The 22,567-nt window shown below is 55.1% G+C and overlaps 2 protein-coding genes across 5 annotated transcripts; both read right to left on the reverse strand.

The window, feature by feature from the left end:
• Positions 1 to 1,531: 1,531 nt before the first annotated feature.
• SLC22A17 (solute carrier family 22 member 17) lies at positions 1,532 to 7,976 on the reverse strand (the record flags this gene model as incomplete). Its single annotated transcript, XM_049113566.1, has 10 exons — positions 1,532 to 2,170; positions 2,283 to 2,394; positions 2,729 to 2,946; positions 3,107 to 3,212; positions 3,382 to 3,527; positions 3,722 to 3,887; positions 4,494 to 4,648; positions 6,785 to 6,888; positions 6,981 to 7,490; positions 7,656 to 7,976. Coding segments are annotated over 10 exons (2,127 nt in total), but the record flags the coding sequence as incomplete, so codon positions are not given.
• A 1,890-nt stretch (positions 7,977 to 9,866) lies between these two features.
• Positions 9,867 to 19,375, reverse strand: EFS (embryonal Fyn-associated substrate). 4 transcript variants are annotated; one of them, XM_035719699.2, is made up of 7 exons: positions 19,005 to 19,371; positions 15,247 to 15,327; positions 15,049 to 15,160; positions 14,654 to 14,794; positions 13,828 to 14,550; positions 13,375 to 13,464; positions 9,867 to 12,246 (listed from the first exon to the last, which is right to left on the reverse strand). In XM_035719699.2, the coding sequence occupies exons 2-7, from the start codon at positions 15,255 to 15,257 to the stop codon at positions 11,812 to 11,814; spliced, it is 1,512 nt and encodes a 503-aa protein (XP_035575592.1). In that variant the 5' UTR covers positions 15,258 to 15,327; positions 19,005 to 19,371; the 3' UTR covers positions 9,867 to 11,811. The 4 variants fall into 4 exon arrangements, with proteins under 4 accessions (XP_035575592.1, XP_025298531.1, XP_025298532.1 ...); XM_025442746.3 differs by having other exon boundaries at positions 15,049 to 15,327; XM_025442747.3 differs by lacking the exon at positions 13,375 to 13,464 and having other exon boundaries at positions 15,049 to 15,327; positions 19,005 to 19,375.
• Positions 19,376 to 22,567: the final 3,192 nt, after the last annotated feature.

Consider the following 22,567-nt stretch of genomic DNA (forward strand, 5'->3'; position numbering starts at 1 on the left):
GGTGTTGCAGGAACCTGTGGAGAATGGGCCTCCCTCCTCTGGAAGAGACTGGCTTCAAGAAGCCAGTTTCTTTAAGAATTCTCTCCCGGGGGGATCCCTGGGTGGCTCAGCAGTTTGGTGTCTGCCTTCGGCCCAGGGTGTGACCCTGGAGTCCTGGGATCGAGTCCCACATCGGGCTTCCTGCGTGGAGCCTGCTTCTCCTCTGTGTCTCTGCCTCTCTCTCTCTCTCTCTCTCTCTGTGTCTCTCATGAATAAATAAATAAAATCTAAAAAACAACAACAACAACAAAAAAACATCTACCATGTCAGGCTTTGGTGTTTTAAAGTTGAGAAAGACAAAGTTCCTGTCCTCAATGAGCTTACCATTTAGTGGGATAATTTAAGAGGCATTTATAATACATTATCTTGTTTAATCTCATAGCAACCCTTGAAGGAAGCTGGAAGAAATTTGCCCAAAGTGGTAAAGCCAGGCCAGGGCTAGTTTGAGAGGCAGGGAGGCCCTGTCATCAAGGTGGAAGTCCTAGTCTCCTATAGCCAACTCCTGGGTGCCTCAAGACTCAATCCTTGCTTCCAAGGGTAGTGCCTAAAGATTGGAAGGAGTTAGGAAGGTGGACACAGTGTGCGCCAATTAAGAGCTCCAACTCCAGGATCTAATGTGTCAGCTCTGTCACTCATTAGCTTTGTAACCTTGACTAGGTTACTGAGTATCTCTGAGCATCAATTTTTTAAAAGATTTTATTTATTTATGAGAGAGAGAGAGAGAAAGAGAGAGACACACACAGGCAGAGGGAGAAGCAGGCTCCATGCAGGGAGCCCGATGCAGGACCCAATCCCAGGTCTCCAGGATCACGCCCTGGGCCAAAGGCGGCACTAAACCGCTGAGCCACCCAGGCGTCCGCATCAATTTTATTTGTAAAAGAAGAATACGGTAGTGGGCATCCGTCGTTTTTACCTGCACAATATCCAGTCCTACCTTTGCTAACAGCACTTAGTTGTGTTCCATCTTCCCGGTTCTCAGTAATATGGGTGGGGATGCGGTATGTTACTCAAGCTAGCCAGGCTTTTGCTCTTTGGAAGTGAATCTTCAGTGGGATGGAATCCCACTGGTGGTCATTCATCCAGGTGAGGTCCCAGTCCCTACTCCCTGGACCAGTGGGCCTCTCTGGTTCCTGAACTTTTATGACTAGTTCTGCTTCTCTTTGTTTTGTGAGCTCCCCACCACGCACCTCTAATAAATTCCCCCTTTTAACTTCATTATGGCAGTTTTTATTGCTTGCAATAACAAAAGAACTGTTAATTGATCCAAACACCTACCTTGTGGTGTTGGAAGGACTAAATGGTTAAGTGAAGTTTGTTAAGTGCCTAACCCAGTCTTGAGCAGCATAGCAAGTCATCCGTAAAGGTGGTGGCTGTAAGTTAACAGCGGGGCAAGGCACAGGGAGGTGGGGAGGGAGATTATTACTAATTTTAGTTCCACTCAAAGAAACCTTCCCCCAAGAGACAGGACAACAGAAGGGAGGGAAGTCCAGGCTATGGTATGCTCATTTATTCAAAATGTCTTTATTGAAACAGAATGATAGAGCAAGAAAGAATGAGGTCTGGGAGGATGTCTTTGGGCGCAGGATGATGCCCAGACCTACTGATTACACTGTGGAGCTCGCTCCCTGTCCCCTGACTCTTGCCAAGGAAGTGAACACAAAGCAGCAGGGAGGAGATGGGGGTGGGGACAGCCCTCTGAGCCCTCCTTGATGGCTGGCGTGAGGTGCCTCTCAGTCTCCTGGGCAGCCCTGCCTTCCTCACCAGTCCTCCCAATCTGTTTGCCAGGGCCTTATGCCACCTTTCAGTATGAGCCAGCCTCCTGCCAGGGTGCTCAGAGGCCACTCAGAGGGCAGGGTTGGGGGTGGCAAGCAGTGGGACATGGTCACAGCGATTGGGGGGTGGCTGCCGCAGCAGGGAAGGCCGGCGGCACAGCTCCCCATCCCGGAGCACCTCGGGCAGGAGCTTGCGCTTGGTCTCCGGCAGAAGCATGATGCTGAGGATGCAGAGGAGGGCACAGGCTGCCAGCACCACATGCTGCAGGAAGGCTCCATGGCCCATGTGGAGGCGCTGAGCTGGGCCACTTAGCCCTCCAAGAGCCCCCAGTGCCATGATCAGACCCAGGCCTCGGCCCCTGGGAGAGAGGGAGGAGGTACTCAGCCTCTAGCTGTGGCTAGCCGACCCTTCTCCAGCAGCCTCCCTGCCTCCCTTAGGCCCCTCCTCAGCCAGAGCAGCACTGCTCTCACCGGACAGTGGTAGGGATGACTTCAGAAGCAAGAAGGGTGCTGAGGATGCCAGCAGCTTGGGAGGAGAAGAGGCCAAGGACAGAGAAGGTGGTGATGGCAGCCTCGTTCAGATCTGGAGGACCAAGGGAGGATGTGAACAGAGGTGAGGAGATCAAGCTCGGTCTAGGTCCTGGCATCATCCCTTTGGCTCTCTGATCCCATGGCTCTCTCTGGTCCCATGGCTCTAGCCAGGTGGGCTCTGGGCATCCACTAATTGATTGGGAGAACAGACAGGGTTGTGTGGCTGGGGGGTGGGGGGTGAGGGGCAGGGAAGGTGGACTGTGGAAGATCTGAGCAGGGTCTGGTCTTGGGAGGCCTATGCCAGGAGCAGTGGCTGATTCTGTCTGGAGCACCTCTGCTGGGGTTCCTTTGCTCAGCCCACACTGTGGGGAAGGGAGGATGCTCACAATCCCACAGGCCCAGCAGGACAAGGGACGCAATGCCAGTGAGGGTCATCGAGAGTAGCAGGATGCCCCGGCGGCCAAATCGGTCCACGGTGACCCCCAGGAAGACGCAGGCCAGGGCTGCTGTGCCGCTGGCTAGTAGGGAACACAGGTAGAAGTCCGATGGGCTCCCTCCTCCTCCCACAGGCTGGTAGCAGTGGCGGATGGCATGGGCAATAAAACTGTGAGAAGGGGGTAAAACAAAGAGGAGTGTCTGAATCCCCATCCACATAGCCTTCCACTGCCCTGGCTGCCCTCTGCAGGGGTCCTCAGGCCTTCCCCACCCAGCCAGCCCCCATTCCAGCTACTGGCCTGGCCCTTGGCTCAGACACCCAGGCTCACTTGGTGAAGCCCAGGATAAGCAGATTTTTCCAGATGTTCCGGTAGTTGAGGAGGGAAGCGAAGGAAAAGGAAGATGTTGCAGGGAGAGGGCAGGTGTTCTCCAGGTCTTTGGGAAAGAGAGAGGAGCTGTCTGTTAGAAGAAACAGCTGAGAACCCAGGGTCATCCCACATGGGTGGTGGGGACCCTGGGATGTGGCACAGATATAACTATGGAGAGGGTACTATCATGTGTGCATGTGAGGTGTCTATCACCTGTAGGGACCCCTGTCTCTTACCCTGTAGGGCCTCCTGGGCCTCCTCTCCCAACATCTGCCCATGGGGCCGGTTCCGCTCAGCCAGGATCCTCAGCACGGACTGGGCCTCCTCAATCTGTCGCTTCACTATTAGCCACCTTGCAGACTCCAGAAACAGACCAGGCCAGCTAGGGACAGAGTAGGGGTGCACTCTCAGGTCTTCCGTCTCCTGATCCAGGGGTGGGAAACTCCCACCCTGAGGGGCTGGGGCTGGGAAAGGTGGGGACAAGGGGTAGTGGAGAGGAGGAAGGGTCTCCGGGCTAGAGCCAGGCTGGAGGTAGAAGTGGGAATGGCCAGACAACAGGTGGAGGATGATACTAACCCATAAAACAGGAAGAGGATGCAGGGAGCGGTGATCATGCGCTGCAGAAATCGCCAGTCCTTAGAGACAAGGGCCAGGCCCAGGAACAGGAAGTGACCCCCCACCCCCACCAACTCCCCTGCCAGGGCCACCCGAAGCCTCTGGGTTGGGTCGCACAGCTCCAGGCCTAGAGATACAGCAGGGACAGGGAGGAGACGCCAGGGGGGAAGGAGGGATGGGAGAGAGAGGGAAGGAGGGACAGAGAGCGAGGTCAGACCCTGAGTGGAGGCTGCAGCCATCACCTCCCACAGACTAACCTCAGAATGGCAAAGAGTGGAGAGACTGTTCAGTCCTCTCTCTTCTCCTGCTCAAACCTAGGAGGACTCAAGGGTCAGAGTCCCTGGTGAGTGAGTGTTCGGCATTCCTACTTTACAGTCCCTCTCACATCAGACTTTTTATCTGACCTGCATTATCAATGCTTGTCCAACCGCATACAGCTACTCAGGATTTCATTTTTAAATGAGGCACCATTCCCTGACAACAGTGAGTCAAGGGCAAGGAAGGCCTTAAAGATGGGGGGGGGGGGGTGTTCAGGAGGAGGGGTGTGGAGAGAAGCAAAGTCCCTGGATCCTTCAAAGGCTAGGGCAGAAAGATAGCTGAGATCCTGGACAGCTGAAATTTGGGGCTGAGAAGAGACTGAGGGGGCTCTAGGGGGGGAAGTGGGAACAGCCTGTGTATACAGACAGGCAGGCATGGGCCTCAAGGGAAGGACATCTGGGAAGTTGCCACTCACGCATCAGGTAGACACCAAGGTCAACTCCGGCAAGCAGAAAGCCCAGGAGGAATCGGAGGGCCATGACACCTGTGGAGGAGCCTGCGGCAGCCCCTCCCACTCCACAGGGCCCCACCAGCCCCAAAGTCAGCAGCACAATCCCTCGACGGCCGAACCTGGAAAGTGGGAAGGGCCTCTGGTCACCCAGACTCCCTGGAAAAGGAGTTGCCGGGTAGGGCCCAGCTGCCCACTTCAAAGCTGGAGGTATGAGGATGAGGCCCCGGGGTAAAAAGTTGGACTGGGGCTGGAGAAGATGGGAAGGGATGGGGACCATGGGTAATTGATGTCTGGCTACTGGGCACTGGAGTGTAGCTCTGTAGCTATGCAGGGGATTGACTCTTGTGGATGAGGCTGTTGGTCAGAGACGAGAGCATGGAAGTGAGACCAGCCATTAAAGGAGATTAGATATTGCTTGGGGGACATGGAACCAGTGATCCTTGGGGATAGAGCTATTGGCTATTGGAGATAGAACTTGTCTTGCTCAGACTGGTCAGAGGAGATGAAGTCATTGATATATGGAGTTGGAACTATAGATCTAGGAAGGCGAGGTCATTGGCTACTTATACATGGGGATGGTATTAGTCAGTGAAGACACAGCTATTGACCTTAGGGACTGAATAATTGATTTGGGGGGATGAGGCCATTGTTACATGGGTTGGTTTATGGGTCATTTAATCCATACAGATGTCAGTGGGGATGGGGTCACTTGCCAGAAGATCCACTGATCCATGAGAATAGAACTATTTGTTAACCCATGGGGTAAAACTATTGATCAATGGGGATGATCATTAATCTTTGAAGACTGGACAAATGATCTTTGGGGATAAGGCAATTGATTCATGAAGTGGGGACATTAGTTCTTGGGTGGATGGAGCTATTGGTCAATGAGGAATGAATCTACGGGGATATAAATCCACAAGGATAATCAATAAGCTGGCAGTGAGACCAGGGAAGCTGAGACTATTGGTCAGCAATGGTGCTTACTGACTATGAGTCAATGAGGACAGGGCTACCGATCCTTGGAGGCTGAGCTACTGATCTTTGAGAATAGGACCACTGATCTGTAGGGATGAAGATAGGGGTCACTGATCATTGAGAAGGGGGGCTGATCCTTGAGAGTGAAACTACTGCCCCAATACAATGGGGTCATTTTTCCATGGAGATGAACTTATTGGTTAATGAAGCTAAGGCTACTGAATTTAGGAGACTGAATTATTGGTTTTTGGGGATGAGGGTATTATTCCATAGGAATGATGCTCTTGGTCTGTGGGAATGAGACCACTAATGCATGATGAGAATGGGCTGTTGACGTGTGGTTTTAGGAACATTTTTCCAACAGGTGTGTGGCTATTGGGCAGTGAGGGCATATTGATTTTGGCATTACTGAATGTTGTGTTGCCTTTGACCTATGGGAGTTGAGCTATTAATCCATTTGGATGGGACTGTAGATGGATGGAGATGAGTCTAATAATCCATGATGATGGTCAGTGGAGATGGAGCACCTGGTCAGTGGATGGTATCAGGAACCACAGGAATTGGGAGTTTTGATCCCAGGGGAGAGCTACTGGTTGGCAGGGATAAGTTGTTGGTCTTTGAGATAAGGCCATTGATTCATGCGAATTGGGCTTTTGATCTGAGAGGATCTAAGAGCATTGAAGACCATGAGGATGAGACTATTAATCTCTGGGGGGGGGGTACTATTATGATTATTGGTCTTTGGGGTGGAGTCATTTGTAGTGTTGAACTATATAGGTCAGTGGGAATGCGGCTTTTGATATTTAGGAATTAGCATACTGATCTGTAGGAATAACACCATTAAGATGAAGCCCATTGTGTAGATGGGGCTATTACTGGGTATGAGTCTATGAATCTATGAGGGTACAGAGGAGGTGGTTAGTGATGACAGGGACAATAGAGGACGAGCTAGGACTTTTGATCTGTAAAGGTAGGAGTTTTAGTCAGTGGGGATGGGGCTATCATCTTTGGAGATGAGCCACTGATCCATGGATATGGGGATGGCTAATGGGTGGTATTATTCTCTTGTGCAGAAGAGGTATGGAAGGAGTATTTCTTGATGGGGAGTGAAGTGAAGGTGAGACAGGGCTGGGGCTGCAGATCATTAAACAGAAGAAGTCCAGAAGACTGCAGAGTCCAGTGAATCCTCTTCGGCCTCCTGTTAAGGCCACCTGCCTGGGCTAGCCACCCTAGCGTCCCCTTCTCTCTACCCGCCCTGTCCCCACAGCAGCCCTCACCTGTCCGCAGGGTAGCCCAGGAACAGATAGCCGGAGGCAAAGCCCAGGATGAAGAGGATCTGCTCCAGGATCACCTGCCAGCCCAGGTCACACACTAGATCCCACTGGGGATGTGAGAGGGATATAGCCGGCGTCAGGCCCTATGCTCCCCTCTCTTGGCCCACCCCCAGACCCGCGGCCCGGCAGGCCGCCTCACCTGGCCGATGGCGTTGGTGGTGAGCACCGGCAACCCGTTATAGTCCCAGTCCTTGAGACAATGGTTGAAGTCCGGGGGGGCAAAGCCGCTGCACGAGGGGTCCGTACTGGTGACGACGCGGCTGGCAGCGCTGGCTGCTAGGGCCGCGCTGGTGACGCTGACGCCGCTGGCGTTGGGGGTCTGCTCCCAGCCAGAGGCGTTGGGGGCAAAGCCCCCGTAGTGGCAATGCAGTGGGGGCGCCAGGGTGAAGATGGGGTCCGAGGCCAGGCCCAGCGCCACGAAGAGCACGGGCAAGCAGCAGAGGCCGAGCTGCAGCTGCTGGCCGCCGCCCAGCGCCCCCACCTGGGCGAGCAGCGCTTCAAAGCTGAGGGGGCCGGGGGGCACGGCCAGCGACAGGCTGCTTCCCAAGCCGTCGCCGCCCGCGTCGCCCTCCCCCTCCCGCTCGCGCTCGCGCTCGCGCTCACCCTGCAGCTGCTCCGTGGGCACCGCATCTCCGAGGGTCCCGACCTGCTGGGGGGCGGGGGGCACAAGGGTGAAGCGGAGAAGCGGGGAAAGCCGCAGAGCAAGGGAGGAGGGCGGGCGCGCAGCGGGCGTCAGGGGCGGGGGCGCGGGAGCAGGACGCCAGGCGCGGGCGCGGGGGGATGATGGCGTAGCCCCCAGGGCGCGGGCACTTACTCCGTTGGAGCTGGGGGTGATCTCCACAGTGCTGTCGATTTTGCTGCCGCCCCCGCCATTGGGCTCGGGGGTCCCGGTGGCCACCCGGGGAGCCAGCTTGCCGACCGCAGGGGCCCCGCCGGCCCTCACCGAAAGGATGCGCTGCGCTCTGGCCCGGTGGGGCGCCGGATGCGCGGACTCAGCTGCCGGAGAGACCCGGCTCCGCAGCTCTGCAGCCGCGGGCGCCTCCTTCGTCTCTGCGATCTCGGCGCGGCTTTCCCCTCCCCTTCCTCCAGACTCTCCTCCCCTTCCCACGTCAGCAGAACCTTCGGTCCAGACTCTTCGTCAGAGGCAGGAAGGGGGGCCAGGGCCCAGGGGCTCTGTCTCTGTTCCCTGGGTCTGCAGGTCATTGCGGTAAAAAGGAAAGAAAGCTGAAGGATAGCAGCTATCCAGGCAGTTGCCAGAGATTCCGTCTTTGCTTCCAATTCCTCCTCATCCATCCATCCATCTTCCCATCCATCCACTCATTGTCAGTAAAATTTATTAAGTGTCTATTATGTGCCTGGCCTTGTGCTAGGCTTTGGGGGGTGACAGGATGGACAAGGCCACCTTGGAGTAGCTTACTTGGGGGACAGCTGTGTGTACTGGCATCTACAGTTCAGGGGATGCACACGGAGGGCTGGGTTGGGCCCTGTACGCAGCGCTGGCTGCCATTCTCTAAATAAGACTGCCCTACCCCCACCTCGGTTGAGTCTTTGTCATTTCTCAACATCATTTGGCACTGTTTTGTTTGTTTGTTTGTTTTTGTTTTTCATTTGGCACTGTTGACCACCCTTTCCTCTAAACACTTTCTTTTTTGGCTACTAAATCTCACACATTCATTCTGTTTCTCTAGCTCCTCTTTTCTCCACGGCAGGCTCGTCCTCCTCTTCACCATCATTCAGGGTCTGCAATCCTGAGGCTTGGTCCTGGGTCCCCCTTTCATTTCACCTTGAAATCTCACCCATGCCCATGGCCTCATTCACCCCTGATATAAACGATACAAATCTGATCTCCAGCTCCCACCTCTCTTCTGAGCACAGGATCTCTGAACTTTGGGTGACTCACAGGGACCTCAAACTCCATATATCCAAGACCAAACTTACACTCTTCCCCCTGTAACATGGCAGTCTTCTAGTGCTTCTTTCCCCCCAGTGAATGGTACCCTCATCACTCAACTGTGGCCAGGTGCTCAGGTGACACCCCTTATGATGCCTCCTCCTTACCCCCGTGTCAAATCCTTTACAGAATCCATTTTATTCTCTACAAGTTCTCAGATACTCTGCTTCTCTACATCACTACCACCACTAGTCAAGCTACCTGTTGCCCAGGACTCTTGAGCCTCCTATCTGGTGTTCTGCATCTGCTTCATTTCCGCCCCCTTCCCCATCTGTATTTCTAGTGCAGATGGAGTGATTTTCAAAATGCAGATCTATTCACCTCCCTTTTCTGCTTAACAGACTTCAATGGCTTCTCCTCTTCAACAAGGGAAATGCTAATATTCCAGAAGCCTCACATATGGTTCTACATGCTGGATCCCATACTTCCTGGTGCTCCACCTTGCTTCTCTCCCCAGACTGCACTCATTACACTGGCCTTCTTTCATTCAGTTTTCCCAATGCCATAGGGCCCTTGCACAACTTGGTCTTTATGCCTTGAAGGTTTCTCCTCCCTTAGTCAAGTTCTCATCCTTCAGCTCAAGCATACCCACCTCAGAGGAGCCTTCCCTAACCCCTAGAATTGCTACTCAGAGTGATTTACAGACCAGTGCTCCCATGTCATCCAAGAGCTTGTTAGAAATGCAGAATCCAAGCCCTTGAATCATAATCTTCCTTTTAACCAGATCCCTAGGTATATGTACATTCAAGTTAAAGACACACTTCTCTAAAAGATTTAATATCTATTAGGTATTTAATATCTATTTTCTAGTCTAAGGTTAAGGACTAGAAAGGAGCGTCCTGTTAGTCTCACCCGGGAAATCGATTGCCTCTTCTCTCCACTGCACAATACACTTCCAATTTGTCTCCTCTGTTCAGATATTTTCCAAATACGGGAGCTCTAATATGTTAAGCAGCTTCCCACTGCTCCCCTACCCCAAATCATTTCAGTATCTCTTTAGGATTTATTTTGGTGCTGTCACAGCCAACGTTCCTTGGGTATTTGTTTGTCTGTGTCCTTGTGTCTGTCCTGGAATTATTATTTTTAAAAATATTTTATTTATTCACGAGACACACACGGAGAGGCAGACACAGGCAGAGGGAGAATCAGGCTCCCCACAGGGATCCCCGATGCAGGACTTGATCCCGGGACTCCAGGGATCAACCACTGACCCACCCAGGCATCCTGTCCTGGAGTTAGACATAATAAACTTTATGTGGCACTGGGCCATTTACAGGCATTTTATTGTTATGGCCTCACAATCCTGTGAGACCATTATGATCATCCTCTTATTAAAGATAAAGCCTGGACTCAAAGGGACTGACAAGATTTACTTGCAGATAGGCACAAGGCAGATCTGGGACTTGCACTGAAACCTCTATTTCCAGGTTGATCTCTTGACATTCTTTTTGGGAGATGATGAAAAATAGCTCTGATATAAATCTTCAACACCCAAGGGTAAGTTTGGGTGACTCCAGAATCTGGAAGTGAATTTTCTTTGAGTGAAATGAGAAAGAAGGAACCCAAAATGGAGAAGGCAAATGCAGAGTGGGGCAAGAGACTCAGATTGTGATTGAAGTTTGGGGAGCCTCTAATCCAGTCACAGTGCCAAGGTGTCATCTGGGGAAAGCAGAGATGAAGCAATGGATCGGTGGCTTGGACTTCTTCCTGTGGTAAGTGCCTGGAGTGATCTTCCATCTAAGCCATGGCTTGTCAATTTCACCAAAGCTTGAGGACTATGGACTAATGACACATTGCATTCATTTGGCCCCTCAGCTCCTTCAGAAGGATGGTCAGCAGGAGGCCTGGGAAGGGGGATTTAAGGGGCCAGACCTTCTTGGGTTAACATAAGAGAGGGCACCCATAAGGAGAGGTTAGCCAGCAGCACTTTCCAGTTGGCCAGAGTGCTCCTGTGGCGCTAAGCTGAAGACAGACCTTCACTGGGGTGATCTCTTCAGCATGGCACCTTTCAAGGTTCTCGTGAGGCCAATCTCTCCACACGTGCACCTCTCTAATGATATCGTGTGATGATGAAGTCTTGGAGGAAAGGCCACCAGTCAGTAATAAGTGTCTGCCTTCTGGCAATGCTGGTTCTCAGACTCTCTTTGGGGCTCTTATCCCTGTGCCCTCAGCTATCACCTCTCAACCATCCTGTCCAAAGTCCTTCAACAGCCTCTCCCTCAACCAGTTAGTCCCTCACATCACCCTGTTTATTTTGTTATTTACTTATTTTAACTGACTCGGTTATATTCACCCCACTCCACAATGTACCCTCAGGACTGTGCTCGGCACATCATGGGAGCTGAAGCCCGCCGAATGAATAGTTGTTGAAAATAAGAGCAAAACCTCCCCCCAAACCCAAGGACATTCTGTCCACAGTGTGTGTCCTGTAGGTTTGGCCAAGGGGCATCAGGCCCGGCCCCTTCCCCGAGCACCCAAGAAGCAGAATCAGAGAACCAGAGAGCAGGGCTTACTGAGGCCCCACTCTGTCCTGCCTCCTGGGGGGAGGAGCCTTCTGGCCTCTCCCAGACCTCCACCTTCTGCGCAGTCAACGTCCTGCCCTCAGCCTCAGCTAACAGTGAGGTGCTGATGTTTTAGAGCCAAGAACCAGGACAAGACAGGGGTTCCAAGTGACCCAAGGTTTCAGTCACCTGATTTCTGTGGGGCCAAGTTTCCAGAGGTGGGTGGCAGTGTTGTGACCAAGAACCTCCACCCCAGGCCGAGGGAAGAGACCAGTTCCTCCCTGCCCCAAAGGGCCCGGCACCTGCCCCTGACAAAGCAGGGAATAATATTAAATATAAATAATTTATACAAAACGGCTCGTACAAAAAGCTGTGGGAGGGGGAGGGACATCTCTGTGAGAGACTGAGAAGACCGGAAAGATGGCTCCACCTCTCCTGGTCCCTAAAACAGAGCTCTCTGGCTGCCCAAGGCCCAAAAGGGGTAGGCAGGAGAGGGGCAGAGCAGGGCCGAGGGGCCCTCAGGGGGCCAGGCTGGAGAGCAGAGTGGTGAATTGCAAGGCCTGCCCGGCCAGCTCTGCCACGCGCTGTGCCAGTTCTTGGGCCGCAGGGTGGGACGGGTAGCCCAGGGCGGCCCCCTTGACAGCCAGCACGGCGGCCCGCAGTGCCTGGCCCAGCGCCGTACCTGCAGCCCCGACCTGCGCTCGCAGAGGGGCGGAGGCTGCCAGCCGGCCCAGAGTGTCCCCAACAAACACCAGGCGGTGAGCGGCCACCACTACCCGCTTGCCATGGGGCACGAAGAGGCGTGGGGGCTGGTTGGCCTGGGTGCTGGCCATCAGGGCCGCCACGGCTGCCTGCAGTGCTGAGTAGTGGCTCTGGCACTGCCCTGCGTAGAAGTGCAGGAGCTGCAGATCTCCGGTGGGCAGATCCAGTGGCTCCCCTGGGGACAGGGCCTCCTGAGGGTGAGAGGAGTGGTTGGCGGGCAGGTTCTCAATAGTGCTACTTTTACAATCGCTTCCTCCCTCCCCCCTCCTCCCCCCTTCCCTTCCTTTGCTCCCCATTCCTTCTTTTTTACCTGGGCTCTTCCCTCTGCCCATCAGAAAATCTAAATTCTCATTGCCTGTGGCAGAAAGTGCCCGGAGTCTATGTCAGATCAATCTGGATTCAAACTATTGCCAACGAATCTCTGAACTTGTTTCCTTATCTCTAAAATGGGGAGGTCCAGTATCAACGTGAACCACATGTGTAATAGAATTTTTTCTAGTAGCCATGTTAAAAAAAGTAAAAAGATCTAACTCCAGATATAAAAAGTGTTATAATTTCAACATGTAATCAATATAAAAATTACTGACTTTTTTTCATATTAAGTCTGCAAAATCTGATGTGTGGTTTCTATTTACAGGGCCTTTCAATTCAGACAAGCCACATTTCCAGTGCTCAATAGCCGTGTGTGGCCAGCGGCTGCCCATATTGAGTAGTCAGTTCTAGTCTCCGCCTCCCAAGGCTGCAGGGCAGTTAATGCCACGGGATGAAGGGGCTTAGAACAGAACGTCGCACACCACGAGCACTGTATGGGTACTAACGGTGGCTGTGATTAGTGCTGACACATGCGATGCACTTGGCACAGGGTCTGCACTTGGTAACTACCCGATAAACCGTAGCTACTATACTGAGGACCATTCTAGACAGTCCAGGAGACCACCTCACTTTTCCCAAGGCCCAGAGAGATTAACTGGTGACTTCAGGGCTCCTGGCTTCTTACTGGTGGAGCTGGGATTAGAAGCCAGGTCTCTTAGGAACCCAGGAATTCAGTTGGAAGGAGCCTCGGAAGGCCCCCCGCCCAGCTCTGACCCACAGTCCAAAATTCTCTCTGCTTCCCTGGCTGCTTGGTTTTCTAATTCCTCTCCAACACATTCTTTCCCCGCTTTCTGAATTCCTGATATCCTTTCCCAGGTTCCTGCTGAATTCTCACTCCTCTCAACTGCAGCTCCGCCTCACTGAGTTCTTATCCCCATCCTAATCTCTCTCCCTGGCTGGTTCCTCCTCCCTGTCCCCCTTCTCCAGGGCCATCTGCACAGGGTTACCTGCTGCTCTGGTGGCCCCCTCTCCAGCAGTTCAGGATCCCCTGGGAAGGCTTTATCCAGGGGCCTAGATCCCTGAGCTTTATCCATGCCCTGTGGGAGGGATCAGGGTCTCAGTGCAGGGGTGGGGGAGCAGGGCAGGTGGCCCCCAATCTTATTCCTGGCCCCTCCTCTCCCTTCCCCAGGTCTCTCCCGCCATCAGAGGTTGCAGTCCCTTGAGAGTTGAGTTCTGGTGGGAGGGTCAGATGGCTTGCGGACCTCAGGCTGGGTTTAGGAGTGTGGCCCTGCTACAAGTGATAGGGCCTAGTACTGGGGTCCCAGGGCATAGGGTGAAGGGCTAGTGGAGAGAGGAAGGAGGAAAGAAAGGGAGGGTCCCTCTGGGCCCCATGCCTCCTCACTCCTCCCTCTGATTATCTTGGGGTCATTTCTGGTGGGGCTGGTGGGAGATGAGCTCACCTTCAGGTGGACATAGTCGTACTCCTCGGCCATTGGGATGCCCTCATACTCATTGCGGTGTCCTGCTGGATCGTCCTCTACCTCCTCACTCATTGGATCCCCCTCAGCCTTGGGGCCCCCATAGCCAGGCAGGCGGGGTGGGGGTGGGGGTAGAGGCCGGTCCTGGATGCTGCCTTTCCGGCCCGGTGCAGGAGATGGAGCTGGGGAAGGGCTGGGGGCCTCAGAGACAGGCAGGGCAGGCAGAGGGCGACGGGATAGGCTCTCAGCTGAGGGTAAGCGGGGCCTGTGTGGGAGTGGGGGGCTTCTGGCCAGAAGCAGGGCCAAGGTGTCCAGGTCATTGGAGGCCGAGGCTCCTGGGGGCTCTGGAGAAGGAGGTGCCTCTGGGCCCAGCAGGGGCACATCGTAGATGCCCTCATCAGTGCCTCCACATTCCCCATCTGCTAGCAGTTCCTCTGGCGCTTCGTACAGATTGAGCACGGCTGATGCCCGTTTCAGGTTGGAAGGGGCAGCGTAGAGGGGGGGCTCTGGTTCCCGGCCCCACTCCCACTCCAGATCCGGTTCCAGCTCTGATGGTGGCTTTGGGGCCAAAGGCACATCATAGGGAGCTTCATCCTCTCCAGGTGACTGCGGGGCAACCAAGGCCAGAGGGCGTGTAAAGGAGGCAGGGGAGTCATAGGGACCACTGGAGGGAACTCGGAGGGCAGCGGGGGGCACGTCATAGACCTGGAGAGGGAGCAGAGTCACCGGTTATCCTCAGACGCAGCACTGGATGCCCACGGAGCCCTCAGTTCCCTGCCCAACACACACGTGGACACCCAGCCCTCACCTCCAAGGCATCTCCGGGGGCAGCCGGTTGGGTCCCACTCCCTCTGGGGATCTTGTAGATGGGATCAGGGGAGGGCGGGCAGGGTCTGGCTGGTGGTCCTAAGGTAGGACAGAGCCGAGCTGGGGGTGGCACCACATATACCTGGGGGGTCAAGGCAAATGGGTGGATCAGGAGTGAAGACCAGGGAAGCCCATAATGTATGCCTTAGAGGAGCTTACACCCCTTCCAGCCCCCACCCTGTACCAATGGGGAAGGGTTGGCAAGCAGGTTTCACATGGCACAGGATCCGTGCAGAGCTGTGGTTTCAGGGATCACCCTGCCCCACTTGGCTGCAGGTACCAGTGGAGGGGAATGGGACTCTTCTGGCTTGGGGTTGGTAGGGCTCCAGCTCTCACCTCCTGGTCCTCATTGCCGTGCTCTGGGGCTGGATATGGTGAGCCAGGCTGGGCTGGGGGCACCTGGGTGAGGCTGGGCTGGGGTGCCGTGCCAGCAGGAAGGAGCTTCACTCTGTTGGCGGGCACAATGCCCTGTTGGCCATGCAGAGAGCAGAGGCACCAGCCGTCTAGCCCACCAGCGCCCTCCCTCTGCAGTACCCGTAGAACATCCCCTCGGCGAAAGGACAGCTCCTGGGGGGACTCAGCGGTGTTGTCGTAGAGTGCCCGGGCCAGCTGGGCCTGGTGGGTGAGGTGGAAGTGGGGAGAGGGGTCTCACACATGTATCAGGTCATCAGGTAGGTCCTGTGCTCAAAATATTACAGAGCTCCCCATTTCCCTCAAGCTAAAAATCTAAACTCCTGACTCAGCTCTTCGTGACTGGGTCCTGCCTTGTCTCCAGCTTCATCCCCTGTACTCTTCCTTTCTATTCCCTGAATTAGAGGAATCCTTTCCCACTTCAGGGCCTTTGCACTTGTGGTTTCCTTGGCCCAGAATGCTCTTGCTCTGACTCATCACCTGACTGGTCCCTTTTCATCCTGTAGTTTTGCTTAAGTGTTTCCTTCTCCAAGAGGTCTTTTCTTCCCTCTTCTCCCCACCCCATTCTGTGTCAGTCTCCACCATTGTTTTCTTCCATCATACTTCACACTATTTGCCTATTTCGTTTCTTAATCTGTTTCTTCCCTTTCCCTGTAAGCTCTGGGAGAACAGGGATGGCTATACTCGTAAGCCCCTACAAAAAGTCTTCACCTGGAATTGAGTCTCAATGAACCTATGTCAAGTGAATTTCCTCCAAGGCCACGAGAAAGCCCTAAGAAGGCCCACCTCCGTCACGTTCCCTGTTTTCCAGGCAGCATCTCCCCACCCCTGTCCCTGCCCCAAGCAGGTTAGACTGAGTGGCAGCAGAGCCCCACCAATTTGAGAGAGCCTGGGAAAAACCCAACACAGATAGTGCCTCGGCAGAAAAAGGAAGAAAAGAAAAACTGAAGCAATTGTTTTATTCTCAGTCTTAGCAAATAAGGTTCTATCAGAGGAAGCAGAAGTTACCATGGAGAGGAGAAGAGTATACACGCTACTGTGTGTGTGTCTGTGTGTGTATAGATGGGTGGCTAGCAGGCCAAGAGCATACATTTATCAGCCTGTTGCCAGTTGTGTCTGGTAGGGACATCTAAGCTTTGTTGCTTCGAGAGTCACCTGCTCAGGTGGTTAGTCACAGATATCAAGTGCAAATTATGTGTCCAGACACTGTGCAAGTCTTTATGCTAATCATCTCATTTCATCTCATCTCATTTAATCTCAAAACATCCTTATGAAGAAGGAGCCATCATTATCCCCATTTGAAAAGGCTAGGACAGAGAGGGTAGGACTCTGCCCGCAACAGAGAGTGGGTGCTGCTGTTGGATGGTGACCTGAACCTCAGGCTGTCTGACCCCAGAGCCCACGCTCTCAAACCCCGCCCCTGCCCCACTGCCTCTCCAAGATCACAAACAGGAGGTTCTACTTTTTTTCTTCTATTAGTAACTTAACCACTTGGTTAAGTATAGTCCATGACTCAAACATGACTCAAGTGCATATGAAGTCTTCATTATACCTAATTTTGCTTTGTCAGTCACCCCTCATAGGGCTCTGGTTCCATGTTGTCCTTTGGTAGAAAAACTTACACCGCTCACAGTATCAAAAAAATATTGTGGTTTGATTCTGCTTGCTAAGTGACTGTGCCTACTGGCAGGATTCCAGGCAGTGATGGTGGAGAGCAAGTGGTTAGGCATCACTGAGCGGGTAATCCATGTTAGCTGGCGAATTCAGGAAAACATCTCAAGCTAAAGATCTCTAGCAGGCTGCATTTGGCCCCCAAGGCCCTGGAGAGGAGGCCCTGCTCAGCCAGCATGAGTACATGTTCCTCTTAATTGGCATTTCCCTGGGGTGGAAAGGTGGTCCAGCCCTCATGGTGTGGGGATTTTAACAACAAACTGGCTTTTCCTTTTGCCTGGTTCCAAACTCATCAAACCATTTTCTGAGTATATTTTGGATTCTAAAAGGATATTGTCCCACAGAAAGAAAACATGCTAACCAGATGGCACAAATTCCTGGTTAATTCAGCACTTTTCTAATTGCAAATTAGAAATTAGTGCTTTGGGGGGCTCCTGGGTGGCTCAGTGAGTTAAGTGTCTGTCTTCGGCTCTGGTCGTGATCTCAAGGTCCTGGGAAAGAGCCCTGCATTGCACTGTCTCCCTGCTCAGCGGGAAGTCTTCTCCTTCTCCCTCTCCCCGTGCCTCTACTCCTGCTCTCTCTCTCAAATAAATAAGTAAATAATGTTAAAAGAAGAAGAAGTAGTAGTAGTGGAAGAAGAAGAAATAATTAGTGCTTTGGATTAGGCAGGGGGACTCAGACCCCGGGCGGAGTCCTGGCTCTCTGTCTTTTTCTAGCTGGGTGACTTTGGGCAGGTTGTTTGACCTTCCCAAGCCTTGGTTTCCTGCTTTGTAGAATTCCATGGCCATATCCAAATATCCATTTCTGGATAATAATAGCACTATCCTTACAGGATTGTCTCGAGGACTGGAAGAGATAATGCATCAGACAACCAGGACAAAGGTTAGGGCCAGCACAGAGGCCAGCACATATTCAATAAATATTAGCTGTTATTAGGATCCTAAGTTTGATTAGTATAAATGCCACCCCCACCTCTAGGTAAAAAGAAAGCTCCTCCTCCTGGGACTACAAAGCCAACCAGCTGACCAGCTAGCTCCTGAGCCAGCATCTTTCCATCAGAGTACCCCCACTATTTTCAGGACCCCCCCCCGCCCCACCCCAGGCTCTGAGTGAAGATCTTCTCACCATCATACCGATTGAGATATGAGACCAAAGGAGTTTGGTCTTAGAGGGAGTGAAAAACTGAACTTGCCCTTGAGGGGTATGGGAGGATGTCTGGAGCCATGCTTCTCGGCTTGCCAGCCTCATAGGGCTCCTTCCCAGAGTCCCCATTAGGAGGGGACCAGAGAGTAAGCGGCAGCCTTACATTCCTGGGGAATCACAGGGTCTAGGGAAGGGTGGAGAGGGGACAGAATTGCTTGGATCCAGACTATAAGGCATGCTGGACAGAAAGAGGTGGGGCTGTGTGGAGAGCTCCTCCTTGTGTTAAGGTTTGAATTCCGTCCAGTGGGGCCAAACCTCTGAGACAAGCAAGGAACCCAAGCCAGAGTTGCTGATAGACTGATTGATGATGGGTGTGGCCACCTCTGCTCTACCCCCTCCTCAGGGACCCAGCTGAGGGAGTGGCTGCCTTAACTGGGGGGTGGCAGTGGGCCTGACACTCTCTGGGAGGCCTCCTCCCACTGTCCCATCATGCCAGCTGCCTCCTCCCTTTGTCCCCAGTCCCCAGAAAGTGGCCTGAGGCTGGCTGACATCACCTCTCCTCCTCCCTCTATTTTCTCTCTCTCTCCCAGCCTAATCTCCCTCTTTTGCTCTATCTCCCCCCCTCCCTCCATCCTTCCCCTAGAGAAGGGCCTCTTTGGCCTCTCCCACTCTCCAGGAACCACCGCTGTTCCTTCAGCCCCCTCCCAAACTTTTACGTGCCTCCCAGTCACAAGCCCCTGCCAACCACCGGTAGCCATCTGTTCCCTCCCATAAAACAGCAGACAGGCCTGGGGCTGGGCTTGCTCCCTCCCCTCCATCAGGGGTAGCCTCTAGAAAGAAAAAGAGGAGAATGGGGAGGAGGAGGGGAGAAGGTGGAACCTAGACCCACAAGGAGTTCGGGTGGAGAGGGAGAAACGGAAACAAAAGTGGGGGTGAGGGGAGGACACAGCCTTTCGGAGAAAGGGCCCAGGCAAAGAGACAGAGCGAAGGCAGAAATAAAGTGACAGGAGTGCAGGGCAGACCGTGAGGGCCCAAGGCCCGCAGCCTCCTCAGCCCGGTGGACTCACCGACGTGGCTACGGCCATGGCCTTGGCCTCCCGCGCGGCCTGCTCCAGGCGGAGCTCGGTTTCGCTGACTTCAGCAGCGGCCGCCCCGGACCATGGAGGCGGCCCCCGGCTGCGGCGCCTGAGTCGTGGCCTCCGCGGAGGTTGGAGGAGGAGAAAGAAAACCCACAAAACTCCCCAGATGGGAGGCAGCTTGGCAGGGCAGGAGGAGGAGCGGGGCGGGCCGGGGCGTCGCTGCGGGACCTCATCCAAGGGCGCGCGCTCCGGGCCGTCCCGGGGGCCGCGGGTGGGCCAGGCCCCCGAGCTGCGTGCCCTAGGCCGCGGTCGGCCCCCGGGGCCGCAGGGGCGAGGGCTCCCTCCCGGGGCCGCGCTCGACGCCTCGCCGGGCCGCCCGGGGCCGCCCCGAGCGCCGGGAGAAGCCGCCGGGGCGGTTGGGCCGGACGGGCGAGTTCAGGGGCCAACCCTCCCCACCCGGGGGCCGCTGCCGAGAGCGGGGCGCCCAGGGCGGCGGGCGGGGCGGCCCCAGCTGCGAGGGCGTGGGGCGAGCGCGCCCCGAGACGTTCGCCCTTTTCAGACTCGCCCGGGTTGGCACCCAAGGCCCCGGGGCGCGTGGCCGGGGGGCGGCGTCGCCCAGGTGGCTGCGCCCGGCCCAGACACGCGCACCCCGGCGGCCAGGCACGGTCACCCTCCGCACGCCCGGGGCCCTGGGGCCGCGACGGCACCTCGCTCCCCGCACGCGGGCTCGGCCCGAAGGGGCGCGACGGCCTTCCCCACGCCGCGGCCCGGCCCCCGCGCGCCGCCGCCCCCGGCCCGCCCGCGCACCCTCCGCAGGGCCCCTCGGCGCGCCCCGGAGCTCGGGGCAGCTCCCGGGATCTCTGGGGACGGAGAGAAAGGCCACGGAGCAAAAGCAGCAGCAAAGAGAAGGCGAAGGAGCAGGAGCCGGGGTCCTGGGGACTCGCCTGGAGGGGGGCGGGCGGGGACACTGGGGGGCTGCGAAAGCTCCGGGGGCCGCGCGTGGCCTTCGGGCTCAGCCCCGCGCGCGCCGCTCCCCTTTCCTCCCCTCCCCGGGCTCCCGGCTCCCTCTCGGGGAAGCTCCTTTCTCCTCCCCTCGGGCCCTCCGGGCTCCGGCGCGGGGCTCCAGTCCCGGGGATTAAAAGAAAGGAGGGAGGGGGAAAGGGAGGGGAAGGGAAGGGGCGGAGGAGAAAGGAGGACGAACCCTCCAAAGGCGGGTGTAGAGTTTCAGCTCGGGACCCTCGGGCCACGCCGCACGCCCCCTCCCGGGCCCCGGCGGCCGCGCCTCTTCCTCCCGACGTCGCGGCGGACCTGCGGCGCGGGGGTGCGGGCTCCGGGGAGCGTCCCTCGCCCGCCACGCCCCGCTCTGCCGCGCCAGCCCGCGGGTCCCGCGCCTCTCAGCGTCCCTTGCAGGAGCCCCACATCCGTCCCGTGGGAGGGAGCGCGCTCCCTCCTCCTTTCTGGGGTCCTCAGCCGAGCCTCTCTGCTCCCTTGGCCTTGCCTCCGCGCTGGCGCTAGGGTTGGCCGGCCGTTCCTGGGGAGGGAGGGGGCGGGGGTGCGCGGGCCGGGGTCTGAGGCCGGACAGGGATTCCGGCCCTGGCGAGAGAACAGAGCCTGGCCCCGGACCTGCGGGCGGGCGGGCCGTGCCGCCTCTTCCACTCCTCCACCAGCCCTGGCCTGTCTGTCCCCGGCCCTCACTCTGGCTCACTCTGCTGCCCCGGGGGTGGGGGGTGGGGGGTGGGGGCTGGGGGCGGGAGCGAGGACCTGCTAGCACAAAAGGGCAGACCTGTTTCACAGGAGCTGGGATCAGCTGAAAGGACAGGGTTCTTGGGTTCCCACATTTCTCCTTACTGTGTGCCGTTTCCCTCCTGCTTCTTCCTTTTGGGGCACACCTCAAGGCCTCCGAGGCTGGAAGGGAGCTTTCCTTTTTCCACTTTTGAGGTTCCTGGTATTTAAAAAGTGAGATGCCAAAAAAGATTGAGAAGCTGTAGATTTTTAGTGTTTATGTTTAACAAATTAACACCTCAAATGCATAAATCAGACAATGACTGTGTATAACCTTATCTGGAGATAACATCAGAAGTCTAATTTAAGAGGCTTTGTGAACCTGGGGCCTTGAACAGATGCTCCCTTCCTTCTCTCCTGACATTCTCCAGGCCCACACATCCAGGCGTTTCTTAGGAGGGAAGGGGGCTATCTGGCCTGGCTCCCCCTCCCTGACACCTAGGCACTTGTGAAGAAGCAGAGGTGAGAAGTGGGACCTATGGGGTGGGTTAGGAAGAGATTCTGGGGTGAACGTGGGGTTGGACAGTACAGTATGGGTTCTAGGCTTGGCTCACAGATGGGGGCAGACCTGAACGTGGCCCTAGGAATTCTGAATAGACTTAGACCCCTTAGGGGGTACTTGCGTGACTCAGTGGGTTGAGCAACTGCCTTCGGCTCAACTCATGATCCCAGGGTCCTGGGATAGAGTCCCACATCAGGCTCTCTGCTCAGTAGGGAGCCTGCTTCTCCCTCTCCCTCTGCCTACCACTCTGCCGGCTTGTGCATGTTCTCTCTGTCAAATAAATAAAATCTTAAGAAAAAAAAAAAAAACCCCTTAGGATGGTAGAAGAACTTATAAATTTCCAGATGGATCTGAAGGGAGACCTCCAGCCCAGTCCAATCTCCTCCAGACCTGAGCCCTGATGGGGGTGGGGGTGGGGGGCTGGCTGCCTGGAACACAGACATTCAGCCGCTGGGGAGTGACCTTAGTATGCTCTGCAGGAGGGGTGGGGGACGGAAAACGACAGTCAAGGCGAATTGGGACCCAAGATGGAGATGGGCAGGAAATCCAATTCCCAAAGATGAATGCTCAGACAGCCACAAGGCAGCCAGAAGAGGCAGGAAAGAAGTGCAAGGACCAGGAAAAATGGTGGTTTGGGAGGTTGGGCATTGGAGCCTACTGGCCGTTGCTCAGTCCTGGGGAGATAAATGTAGGTGGGGTGGGGATCCCTGGGTGGCTCAGCGGTTTAGCGCCTGCCTTTGGCCCAGGGCGTGATCCTGGAGTCCAGGGATCGAGTCCCACATTGGACTCCTTGCATGGAGCCTGCTTCTCCTTCTGCCTATATCTCTGCCTCTCTCTCTTTGTCTCTCTCTCTGTGTGTGTATCTCTCATGAAGAATAAATAAAAATCTTAAAAAAAAAAAATGTAGGTGAGGAGGAGCAGCATACAAACCTGAAGGAAAACAAGACTGTGCTTCTGGAGAGCCCAGGCAGGGAAAGGACCTGGTCAGACTTGGGAATAGATCCTGGTTTATTAGCTGTATGACCTTGGTCAAGTTATATAACATCTCAGAGTCTCAGCTCCTCATCTGCAGCAGAGTCTTTGGTGAAGAGCAAATACACGTAAAATGCCTAGCACAGAGATCTCCCTCCCCGTACCCCCACAACTTGTACTTTCATAAAAACTGAAAGTGTTTCTTTGTTGAGGCCAGGAGGAGCCTTTTCCTGACCTTATCTCATCTCTGCCGTCACCTCTACAGAGGTTTAAGGTGATTCTACTTTGTTCAGGG

This window comes from Canis lupus, chromosome 8, assembly GCF_003254725.2.
Source record: "Canis lupus dingo isolate Sandy chromosome 8, ASM325472v2, whole genome shotgun sequence".
In the NCBI taxonomy this organism is placed as follows: domain Eukaryota; kingdom Metazoa; phylum Chordata; class Mammalia; order Carnivora; family Canidae; genus Canis; species Canis lupus.

Coding starts and splice junctions, on each gene's coding strand:
- EFS (XM_025442746.3), bottom strand. Junction 14,795..15,048: donor ACGGCAATGAGGACCAGGAG/GTGAGAGCTGGA, acceptor TTGACCCCCCAG/GTATATGTGGTGCCACCCCC. Junction 14,551..14,653: donor CCCCCGGAGATGCCTTGGAG/GTGAGGGCTGGG, acceptor CTCCCTCTCCAG/GTCTATGACGTGCCCCCCGC.